The 13,004-nt window shown below is 34.6% G+C and overlaps 1 protein-coding gene across 1 annotated transcript in view; it reads left to right on the forward strand.

Annotated features, from left to right (window-relative positions):
- Nucleotides 1-13,004, forward strand: part of LOC128982386 (membrane-associated protein Hem-like) — a 42,483-nt gene that overhangs the window by 16,467 nt on the left and 13,012 nt on the right. Inside the window, exons 8-15 of the mRNA XM_054401344.1 lie at nt 1,826-1,922; nt 3,746-3,908; nt 4,745-4,918; nt 6,043-6,247; nt 8,301-8,433; nt 9,714-9,833; nt 11,386-11,522; nt 12,397-12,644. Of these exons, the coding sequence (XP_054257319.1) occupies nt 1,826-1,922; nt 3,746-3,908; nt 4,745-4,918; nt 6,043-6,247; nt 8,301-8,433; nt 9,714-9,833; nt 11,386-11,522; nt 12,397-12,644 (1,277 nt within the window). The remainder of the gene's footprint in view (nt 1-1,825; nt 1,923-3,745; nt 3,909-4,744; nt 4,919-6,042; nt 6,248-8,300; nt 8,434-9,713; nt 9,834-11,385; nt 11,523-12,396; nt 12,645-13,004) is intronic.

The raw sequence follows: 13,004 nt of genomic DNA on the forward strand, positions 1-13,004 counted from the left end.
AAGCAAGTGTGGGTGGTGCGTGTGGGCGAATACGTAGTGTGCGTGTCTCGGACTCGCAACATTGCCAACAAGTCACATGCCAGACGTTTGTAGTAATTACGAGTTGTATATTAAATAACGTTGTTTCCCGTAAAATATTTGTTTGCGGTTTGCCGATTAATTTTTATCTTCCAAAGCCTCGGCGCCCCCCTAGCTGCGGCGCCCAGGGCGGTCGCCCTGCTCACAGCATTATAAGCACTGCAAATTCAAGGAATCTTTGATCAGCTTTAATTTTTTACTCCATTGTCCGTTTGAGTTTGTGGCATTGTATTATGTATTTTACTAACGGAGACCTTTAATTTGATACCAAACTTGACCTATGCTGCTATTTAAGAATTTGGTCTGACTCCTCGTGGGCAGTCCCCCTTAAGGGATAAAAAAGTAATAATAACTTAACCCTCCGAGTGTCACGCGTCATAAAAACGACGCACAACACACTTTGTGTAGGGTCACGCGTCGCTTTTAAGACGCACAAACATCGTTTACGGCGAAGGCTCTATGACTGACTGAATCGGATTGAACTGGATCGAGTTAGGTATCGTTCTTTCCGTAATATTCTAAGCTTTCTCCAGAGGTCTGTCTCTAAGCGCTATTCATTTTAGTTCCGAAAATATTGTAGCAGACAGCTGACGTGCGTGTATTTGTAAACAGCTAGGTTCCCCCGGACCGATGACTGATGTGTTTTATTACGTTTATCATTGTTTTAGTGTTAAAAATCAAAAGTAGTGATATACGTGGTGCATTATAAGAAGATTTAAGTGGTTTTGAAGTGCTGGTTGATGATCCTGAAGAAGTAGGTAGTGATATTGATGTAAATTATCAGCCAGATTCCTAGCTATGGTTAGGCTATGCATTCTTAGCTAAACGCTATGTACTGAAATCCGTTTTTCGCTCATAACTTATTTATTTGATAACTTACCTCGCTATATGATTATATATTTGTAATCCTCATTAAATTTAGAACAAAGTGGCTATTTTCAAATATTTATAGGCCTATAATTTATACAATTTCATTGAGCGTGAACTTATTTTTTTTTTGAAAATTTTCGAAATTATATTTTTTTTTACCTAAAAATTTTTTTTTTGAAAAAATGTTCCTTATGTTTTATATATAATATTGAAGCCCATGATTTTCCAAACAAAATGGTTTAAAGAACATTAGAATTAACATTGTTTTAAGCTTCTCAGATCCGTTTTAATAAAACCTTGCAAAGGGGCCAAAAATAGGTGGACATTAAGGCCTAAACTATGGACACTCGGAGGGTTAAAAGCGTAGACATTTATGGCTATATTTGATTTACCAAGTTTCATTCCTTTATCTATAATAGTATAAAATATATTATACTGTTCCGGGACTTTTCAATCGCACTGTGCAGTATACTGTATTAGTGTAGATATCACTTGTAATATGAATAAAAACCAGGTAATATTGGGGAATATTGCCCACTATCTCTTGATATCCAAAACTTTAAATTAAGAAAACAAGCTAATGTGATTGTTATTGTACAACATTCTATTTATTTAAAAACTAGCTCAATTCAAGAGGCTATATTTGCTTACAACTGTAAAGCTGTTGTTGTTCCATTTAATGGAAACTGCTTCAACATCACCTTATGGGTCATTTTCAAGTGTAGAAAGTAGGGTTTTCTCTATGAGGAGGCTATATAATTTCTTACAAATTCAAAATAGCTCACAAACAAAAATTGTATAACCATACAATAAATATAACTTGTATATGTAATAATATATCAGCTTGGCATTTTAACAACTTGTCAATATTTTCCAGTACCTACAAACATAGAGAACGAAGAAAGTTCCTACGCACCGCTTTGAAAGAACTTGGACTGATTTTGACAGACCAGCCAGGCCTTTTGGGACCAAAGGTATGATATTCGTCATACAAATTATGTATCAGGGTGTCCACACAACGGAAATCCCGCGAATTCCGGAAATAATAAGGAAAATTTATGGCGCCGTGGATTTTCTAGGAATTATACAGGAATATCAGCAAAATGTGAGGCGTTTTATTTCATGTAATTAATTAATGTGATACGGAAATAACTAACTGTAAAATTGACAATAGACTATATCAACAAAATGTAATATTGTGCACAATCATAATATTGCGTTATCATAATATTTTATGATTCATTAAATTGTTTGTTTGAAGTTCATTGTTGGTGATGGTGAGTTAATGTTGTTCAAAGGTTCATTCAATTGGTTTTAAACCCAGAAGATACTCAATCTCAGTAAAAACCAGCCATACTGTGGACAACATTAAATAGCTTTAAACAAAAAAGTATAACGTGTCTGCTAGAGATAGACAACATGTTGTGTAACCATTGGGAAAAGGAAGTATTGAAATTAAATTAAAACAGAGTGAGGTGATTAAAAATAATATCAACAAGCGTTGATGTTCGCTTGATTGATAACAATAAGACATTTCATATCTTTGTAAAAAGATTATACCAACTTGTACATAAACATTACAAGACTGATAAAAAAATTGAATTTTACATAAAGAGAACATTCAAATTGTCATTCTATTCATCCATACAAGATTTTCTTCGGACACAGGTTTTCTTCAATACATTAAACAAATTCTAGGCTATTACTTGTGTTTTTTTATATATTATTTTCCCATTCATCTGTTAGTAGCTCATCCTATGTGTCTAGGTTATTATAAAATAGGAAATAAAGTTACCATTTTTGTTATTTATTTAAAACGTTGTCATACTTTTACCAATTAATCATAACAGGGGTATTGTTGTTTTGAAAATAGATTCACTTACTGAAGAAGTACGAGCCTAATCTTGTAGGCTATTGCCATTGTATTCTGATAATTAACAACAATCTTGGTGTGTACCGGTATTGCCTTCTAACAACATTGACAACATCATGACCATCACAAGCATTGTTGTTTGCCATTATGCAGTCCTACTTGGTCTCAAATTATTTAATTTGTCTGATATTTATTGTTGTTTATGATTAAATATGTTTTTATACAATCTAAATCTTAAGTACTAGAATTATGATAGCGACTTTGCTACTGTTATAACCTTGTTGTTTGTAACTCAAGCAATGTACATAGGCCCTACTTTTGACATAGCCTATTGTACTATTATGTAATTAATGACTGAATAAACTACTATTATGACTATTACTAAATAATTATGAATAGTCTTTTGATGCTTTGGAAGAGCTGTAAAATTGACCAAGAAAATGTTATTGTGCCTAAGATAAACTAAAGGTTGATAGATGTTGATGTTAACTTTGCACCTAAAAATACAATAATCTTATTCTGTACTAATCAAATTATGTTTGTCATATTGAAGTTCCTTTATTAATTAATTACTAACTTCCTTTTCAGAAAAATCTTAGTGCATGGTCAAATTTACAGTGATTTCTGTAGGTTCTCTCATGACAAATTTTGTTACCATAAAATTTCTGCAATAATAAACAGATAAGCAACTCTCAAACAACTGAATAAAATGAAATAAATTGTTACACAAGTTGGAGGGATAGTGTCTGGTACTAAACGTATCCAACAGTATGTATTGTTATATTCTTGACATTATATTGAGACTGTATGTGTAATTATTTGTAATGAGCATTCTTTCAGCTTTTCTCTTAACAGCCTTGGGTTTGTGAAGTTTGCATTGTCTTACAATTTATTGATTGTAATAAGTTATCTTTGGGTTTACAGGCCTTGCTCATATACATTGCCCTCTGTTTTGCTCGAGACGAAGTCTATTGGCTTCTCAGACACAATGACAATCCACCTCAACAGAAGAGCAAAGGCAAATCTGCTGAAGACTTGGTGGACAGGCAGCTTCCGGAGTTGCTCTTCCACATGGAGGAACTGAGAGGTGAGCAATTCAAGTACAGGAAAGTGACAATTACCCAAAGCCGGGTCATCTGAAACGTCAGTTAACTGAAAGGAAGAGAGAAACAAATCTTAATTAAATTGCGTACCTATTTAGAAACGGCTGCTTAATTATTTCCTACGAGAATAAATTCTCACCCTGAATACCCAGTTTCCAGTGACAGTTTGCCTGCTATGTACAAATACATAAATGTTGATTCTAACTTACTTTGCTATCTAAGCGTAAATGTGTCGCTTAAAAAAAATTTAGATCTTGCGGTTGAAAGAGGTGCAAATGGTTCAAGATTAGCTTGGGATAATGTAGTTGGAAATATCCTGATATCTGACATGAAATAACCTTGCATTACAAAATGTGTATGTGTGGGTTTATGTCATTTAGCTTCATTTAGCGATAAATGCCAGCATCGGACGTGTTTCTTGTAACCAATAAACGTATCACTGACCTTACCTCGGACGTGGCGGGAGATTATGGTGTCTATTATGGTGGAGATTATAATGAGCCTTGTAGCGGCACACAAGCGAACTACGTATTTATATGCCAGCGCTTACTTAAAAAACCGCTCCCGTATGTAATGTAAGAGCTACTGAACTTTTTTTAATCCAAAAAAACTGTGTTTTGGACCATAAAAAATACTTCAAGTTTGGATTCTGAGATACCTTGATAATGCATGAATGATTCTTCATCACTGTTCACTTTTTGGTAACTAGACCCATGCCTATAATAATATTATATACTTGTAGTTAGACTTAAAGAAACATATAGTACTGAAGATTTGTTTGTTTCATCTACTTGTTCTACAACAATAATCTATTTGGCAGTTCTGGTGCGCAAGTACAGTCAGGTGATTCAACGCTACTATGTCCAGTACCTGGCTGGGTTTGATGCCATCGCACTCAATCAAATGATGCAGAATCTCGCTGTGTGCCCAGAAGATGAGAGCATCATACTGTCTTCCTTATGCAACAATATTGCCAACCTAACTGTCAAACAAGGTTAGTAGGGTTATGATTATCGGGAGGGTTAAATTACAAAATAGTTTACAGTTAAATGTTATACAGTAGCAATATTGAGAATGAGAATGAGAATTTTATTGGTCTTTTAAACATGCAGTTACATGCAATCAGACAAGTCATTTATAATAATCATCTGGTAACAATCAGTTAGGCTAACAGTCCCAGTTTGTAAACTGGGTTGACTTAACTTAAATCACACCATGCACATAACAGGCAAATATAATAAATAAATAGTTAAATAATGGCAACTAAAATAGTAGAACAAATAGTGCACAAACTACTCATATCTACTTTCAAAAACACACCATGCACAATCTACTTAAACTTCAGGCACAGCTACAATCAAAAGCACCTACTTACAATAGCTGTAGGAATTTCAAAAAAATCTTATAGCATACAAAGGATGCACCAATAACAGTTCTCGCAGATTCCGTTTAAACTGACGAATCTCCAGGTTTTGTGCTGAATAAGGCAAAGCATTAAATAGTTTTATTGCTAAGATATCACAGTTTAGAAACTAAGTCTAAAATAAGGTATATCTATTAGATTTTTATTGGTAGTAAATTTTCTAGAGGCTATAGTGCTCGCCCTCAAATTGGATTGAACCCATCCATCTCACGCAATTAATCTTTTGATTCGATATGATTTTATTTAATTTCATATAACTTTATTAATTTAAGTACAATACATATATACAGGAATGGCGTCAAGAGTAATTTAATAAAACTAACTTAACTAAAATGTGTTCATGGACACACACACATAAATATATATTGACAATCAGTGTTTTTGGCCTCTAGGAATATCTAAATGAAGAAGTTAATCGGTTTAATAAAAGTTAATTTAGCTACTTTTCTATAGGGAAATTCGCTAAAAGTAAGGGGGTGATGGATAAAAAGTTATAGAAAATAATATAAAAATGTTATTTTACTCCAGATAAATAGGCCTACTTATATCGAAATATTAGAAAACTAACATTAACTAAAATATGCCGTGGGCAGAGAAATTGACAGAAAAAGGTCAGGGAATGTACTAAATATTTTTTTGTGCGAACCCTGTTGAAGTCGTTCCAGTAAAATTATTTAAATTGTCTATGGTTCCAGTTGAAGATAATGAGTTGTTTGACTTCCGAGCGCTGCGACTGGATTGGCTGCGACTGCAAGCGTATGCTTCGGTTGCAAAAGCTCCTCTCGCTCTAGCAGAGAATAGAGACCTAGCATCACTGCTAGACTCAATCTTGTTCCATACAAAGATGGTCGACTACTTGGACGAAATGATGGTTGAAACATCAGATTTATCCATATTTTGGTTAGTATCTCCTTCATACAATGTTCTTAGGTGGTTTACCTAAGTCAATCTTTAATTTCTCCTACACCTGATTTTGTTACATGCAGTAGACTTCCGATTATCCACGAGTGGATTAACCACTCTGCGGTTTAGCCATGGTGGAAAGAATCAATATAAAACCAATATATGAAAGTTAAATGTATAATGAAATGATATATTCTTTATTGACTTTTCAATTTTTACAAATTATCGACAATTTCATAGCACAGCTAAAATTATAGCTTAATCGGCTAATGAATAGAATACTTATAGCTAACTAAACAAAAGAGACATATTACAATACTTATTTGAAATATTACAACTGAAGAATCTTACTGTTTGTTTAAAAAATCTTCTAAACTATAAAACAGGTTATTGTTCAGTGCAACAATACAATGTATTCTTGAAATCCTTTATAGTGTGTGTGATTTAATTATGGATTCAAGAAAGTTATATACATTTTAAGTGACAAAACTATGTGGCTATTTAGAGTTTTGCTAACGATGGAATTCTATTGAGGTATGGTTCTTATTTTTGATATTTTGATTGTAGGTATTGTTTCCAAATTTTGAAAGATGTTGATTTTTCAAGCTTTAATGTCATATAGGCTACAATACAATTTATACCATATAATTAATATACAGCTACGGCCAAGATATTTAGCATGATGAGCTATCATCTTGCGGACAGACTATTGTTTGGAGTCAGTGGTGGTTCCAAGGGGGGGGGGGTCTGTAGGGGTTAAAGCCCCCCCCCCCCCATTAGGGCTTTGAAAAAAATCAAACATACACTACACGTCATAAGAATGTAAAAGAGGTTTTTGGACACTGTACCAGACGTTAAAAATTCACTGCTTTAAAGACTAAACATTTTTGGGGGTGGACCCTCGGACTCCCCTCCTGATGTGGAACAACCCCGCTAGCCCCCCTTGACGAGGTCCTAGAACCGCCAGTGATTGAAGTTGCTGTTGTTAACTTCCCCGACTGCCGATGAGTCACTGACTAAAACCAATGAGTTACATTTTGTATGTTTTACTTTTTGTTATTACTAGGCCCATACATAAGTTCTCCGATATTATTTATTTTCTAAATAGACATTTGTGAAACAAAGTTAAAAAGTACAACGTGAACACTGCATTTAAATCATTTTATTATTGGCGTTTTTGTTTTAGGTTTTGTTTGCATTATCCATGTTTTCAGCTATCCACAATCACTCAGCCACTCTTTATATTCAATTTACCTTTGTTATTGTTGCCTAAGTTCATGTAGGTAAGATGTTTGAAAATATTTAGCCACTCATTATCGTGGATAATCGAGAGTCTACTGTATTTGATTTTATCTGGGGGAGCGAGCTGGCGTAGTGGTTAGAGCGCGGGACTTCGGTCCGTGAGGTCCCGGGTTCGATCCCCGCCAAATCACCACTGGATTTTATCTAAGTGATAATGCCGCAACCCCTAGGTCTAGCCTGAAGTAATGTGAAAAACAATCCCAGGCTCGTGCCTAGCGTCCTAGGACAAAAAAAAAAAAAAAAAAAAAAAAAAAAAAATTTGATTTTATCTGAGTGTTATATGAGTTATGATATCTTGCAATTACTATTATTTTCTCTATTTAGTTGAATTTAAACATTACAGAACTGTTTATAAATTGTCATGATTGTTTGATATTGTTTGTGACAAACAACATTTTGAGAATGCTAGATCACAGCAAAGCTATTTATGAATGAACTAATGTACCTCAAGGCGAATTTAAAACAAGTGTCAATTGGAGATCACAAAATAAGAAAAAAACAGGTCTTATCGGAAAATAAAGATGATATCTAATATGAAAAGGCATACAGAAAATATATTTCTAGGAAGGTGTTTTTCTAGTACACACTTTGTATATTTTATTTTAATCTCAAGTCTGAGATCAGGCTAGAACAAGAACAATTCTTGTACATAGCTGAAAAACCGCCCAGCCATAAGTCATTGGCCCCAACAATATCAAAAAATTACAGCTTTATAGATATAGCATTTACAATCATTTTCTTTTTTTAGTTTTTACAGCAAGATCTTTGAGGACCAGTTTCACATGTGCTTGGAATTCCCAGCCCAGAACCGTTATATTGTTGCATTCCCACTCATCTGCAACCATTTTCAGAGCTGCACTCATGAACTCTGCCCAGAAGAGGTAATTTTTACTTTATAAAACAATTTGGACGTGTAATACTTGGTTAGGCTAATAAAAATCCAAACTTGTCACTTTTGATCGTATTTGAGGTAATCTTCAATTATCTCAACTCCACTTAGATTTGAAACGAGCCAGCAAAAATCAATAAAAACAAATATTATAAACTAAACCAATTTTATGTCATAAATTATATTTATTTCACTTAAAATTAAAACTAATTGGCTGAATAGAAATCTTGAAAAGTAATAGAGTTCAACAAGCTTACCTGAGAAAATTAAAGTGTATTTTGTCAAAATATTACCATACAAAGTAGTACTACCACGGGAAAATAAGCAGAAACTCCTCTTAAGTAATCATATCATTACAAGATCATTTCACCTTTGTTTTTGATCCAGAGTGTTTTAGAAAACCTATAATATATAAGTAAAATGTGTCGTTTTGCCTTATTACAAAAGTAATTTTTTACTATCTTAGTTCGAGTGTACGCTGAGATAAGGTGAAGGTCAGTGATACTTTTTTTTGACCACAAGAAACATATCCGATGACTGAAGGTTATGGTCCTAATACAATGAGTGAGGGTAAAGTGCAGAAATGGATTAGGGAAAGTAAAACTGGTTGTGGAAACCTTTGTCCTTCCTGGTCTTCTATGAGAAGTCCGGGCACCCACCTTTAACACAATACAGTAGAACCCCTCATATCTGGCCACCATGGGACCAAGCCCCTGGCCGGATAAACCAACCTACTACTACCCATTATTACTATATTTTCAAGGCCATTTTGGAACTCTCAAACTCGTTTGCTCTTTACCCTCACTTATTGTTATTTAGGGCAAATAGCTCCAGTCATCAATAATTCAATAATTTAAAAATTGTCTAGACACAGTAAAGTCATCAAGTAAAGTAAACATCAGCTACAGAGCTGTAAATGGTGCTGTTCTGTTCACAAGTGATACACCGGCAAGGGGTCTAGTTGCGGTGTACACACTAACTAGGAAGCAATACGATCAAATGGCCCTTATATATAACAAAATTTCCCTCCTACAAAACTATTTACATATTTTAAAACTTAATTTTATATTTAATTTGTGTAATAATTACTATATTTATTAATAATTCATTGATTTTTATTAAGCATGCAATATGCTTGTCAAATTTTTTTTATAGTATCAAGTGATCACTGTTTGTATTAGTATCTAAGAATCAATCAGTCAATCAATGTTCCAACAATGACAGTGTATAGTGTCTGTTTATAATTAGGGACAATTTTGATTTTATTTTTAGCGTCACCATATTCGGGAAAGAAGCCTTTCTGTGGTCAACATGTTCCTTGATGAAATGGCAAAGGAAGCAAAGAACATCATTACAACTATCTGTGATGAGCAATGCACAATGAGTGATAAGGTACTTGTGATATCTTAAATGTGATAGCATAGGAAACAGGATGTATCTCAGTGATAATCAACTAGCTGCCTAAACCCATGCATCACAACAGCTCATAATGCAAAATACAACAGAATAGTAACACAACAGTTATTGCTAATAATTAGAAGTCTGGGGGTGGTAACATTTTGGTTTTGGGTTGAGCTCATAATAAATACTTATGTTCAAAAGTTACATTTTTTATTAATATTTTTCCTTCATTGTGGATGTAGCCTCCGGATTGCCAAATAATATTAAAAAGGTTTAAATACCTGCTATCAAGGAGTCGAAACTAGTTGCAACTGCAATTAAATGGATTGCTTGATAGCAGGTATTTAAACCTTTTTAATAATATTTTTCCATGTTTTTGTGAACAAGTTCGCCTTCTCCTCATACTTCTTTCACCTTCTAATCTAAAAAAAAAAACTCAAGTCACTTCAACTTTAATAATTTTACCTTTTTCTTGTTAAGCAATATGTTACATATCTTACAATTGAAATAACTACACTTTACTATGGTAACTCTAATCGTTAAGAGCCAAATGAGACAGAATGAACCCTATTTTAAAAATCAGTCCAAAATCTCTATTCTCAAGTACAATTTGTTTGTAATACAATAAGGAATCTACTGCAAATAGATTCTCACTATTATTAATTTGGTTTGAAATAAATTACAAAATGTATATTTTCTTCTTAGAGGTTTTACTAGAATTGATTGCAATGTTGTGACCATCCCCTGCGGTCATGTCAATGCAATTCACATACCATTCCCGTTTTCCTGTCGACTGGAAACTTATCTTGTTGCAAAAAATCTTGAGTGTTTTTGGTACTCGTCTGACCAACAGACAGTTTGAACAGGTTAAAATTGCCCGATTTTGAGTCTTTACCCGTGGACCCCTTGCAATAATTCAACGAAAGTAACAAGTTATGATTAACAATTATTGTATAAAATGAAACCTCCTTCATAGCAGATCTTCTACTCTTATACTTAAAAACACCATGATTGACTAATGATTCAATGCTTATAGATGTATAAGTATTAAATTTAAGTTTAGTGATTGTACTAAAACTGGGGCTACTTTTAGGGAGAAATGTGTAAAACCCCCTTTCTCATTAATACAACTCTAAGGTAATTTCTGAAAATGTACCTGATTTCTAAACTCTGTTGCCATCCAAAGACAAAGAAAAAGACAATTTTGGGCTTAAGAAACTATGTAAATTCATTAAAGAAACTTTCTGAATCATAATTAAGAATCTAGAGGTTCCAGATTTTTAAATAAATTCCTTGCAAATGCCCTTACTTTTAATAATCCATTATCTTAAAATCTGACATGAACTATAAAATTATGATAGCCTACACCCTGAATGCTTAGTTTTATTTCACACAGTTAGGTAAACAGTACATATATGGCTTCTTTTCTGTTTTTTTGTAGTTAATTTTTTGTCATTGTGTGTTTAGAACGTTTTTTTTCTTGTTAGATGGTTATTTTGTTAACTATATTCGACCATTTATAAATATTTGTTGAATGTTGTAGCTACTTCCCAAACACTGTGCAATGCTTATATCTCAAGTGGTTAACCGTAAGAAGAAGGAAAAAAACAAGAAAAATATTTTGGAAATTCCAAAACCAGGAGATGAGAGTTACAGGAAAACAAGAGAAGAATTGACAACGTAAGCCGATTAGTTGTACTGCTTTTTCTCAAATCTTTTCTATTTTCAAGTTTTCTATTTTTACCGAGCACACGGAAAACATTGTTCTATTGATGTCAGAATCAGCCAAACGTTGCAAAAGTAGTTTTTTTTTTTTTTTTTTTTTTTTTTGAAGGGAGAGGAGGGAAAATGCTTTTACGCACACAGGTAGCCAGCCTGTAGTGTGAGACTCCTGAATCTATCGCAGACTACTCACTAAAAAAACCCCTCTACTCTGTTGGACACAGACCTGGAATTGTTTGTCACATTACTTCAAGTCAGGCCAACATGTTACCTAAGCCCTCAGGGCTCTCACCGTTTATGGCATTTGGATACTTTATGACCTACACCGCATCCCGGTCAAGGTCGAGCTTCTTGGCGCGGAGAATACCCTGGATGTAATGTGACACACAGGTCCAATTGTCCTCACCCTCCGTCATTATCGGTATGACCGTGTCCACCGACAGCAGTCCTAATAACTGTTGAGCCTCCAGGCGGGGCCTTTCCCAACGCTGGCAGTGGAAAAAGGTATGTTCCACGTCATCGGGAATGCCTGGGCAGTATATGCAATCGGGTGACACGGCTTTGCCCATCCTGAACAGGTACGACCGGAAAAAGCCGTGACCCGTCAGAAATTGGATGAGGTAGAAGTCCACCTCTCCGCACCGCCGATTAACCCAAGGTTGGACTTGCTTGGACTTGGTTGCAAAAGTAGTAAGGTTCATTGTGATGCCATTAGTTGAATTAAGTTTTAAGTTTTCATAAAACCATCGTTAAAATGGTTTTTTTCTCAAGTAAAAATGTTTCTGTTTGTTAAAAATCAAATATCTTGCATTTAATCTCTCTTGACTTTCAGGATGGATAAACTACACATGGCCCTGACAGAGCTGTGTTATGCGCTTAACTACTGTTCCACCATCAATGTGTGGGAGTATACATTTGCCCCGCGCGAGTACCTTCATCAACACCTGGAGAATCGCTTTGCCCGGGCGCTTGTAGGAATGGTCATGTTCAACCCAGACACCAGTGAGATTGCCAAACCATCAGAGCTTCTGGCTAGTGTACGGGCTTACATGAACGTTCTTCAGACTGTCGAAAATTATGGTGGGTAACATTCAGTCCTAGTTAATCTGTAATATTTTATAAAGTTTTCGCTGAGTAGTAAAGTAGTCAAGGCGGGTTTTCCTAGTTGCCGAATTTGTCTGGCAAATATGGCTCAGGGTTTGTGAATGTCTTTCAAGTCAGTTAGGCACCAGTTTTCCCTGCTGAATTCAGCCGATAGGAAAATGCCTGTACTTGACCCTAGTGTGTTCAGTTGGTCATGAAAACTTAGCCAAATTGGGTAGCTAGGAAAGCCCGCCTCTATAATGCTCACCTGACAATCCTGAGAAAAGTCAGTAACTTTTTAATGGTTAAAAACTAAGAAAAACTTCACAGACTACTTTACAATGACTTCAGAATCGG

This window comes from Macrosteles quadrilineatus, unplaced genomic scaffold, assembly GCF_028750875.1.
Source record: "Macrosteles quadrilineatus isolate MER2022 unplaced genomic scaffold, UCM_ALF_1.0 Scaffold_240__1_contigs__length_144371, whole genome shotgun sequence".
Taxonomy (NCBI): Eukaryota; Metazoa; Arthropoda; class Insecta; order Hemiptera; family Cicadellidae; genus Macrosteles; species Macrosteles quadrilineatus.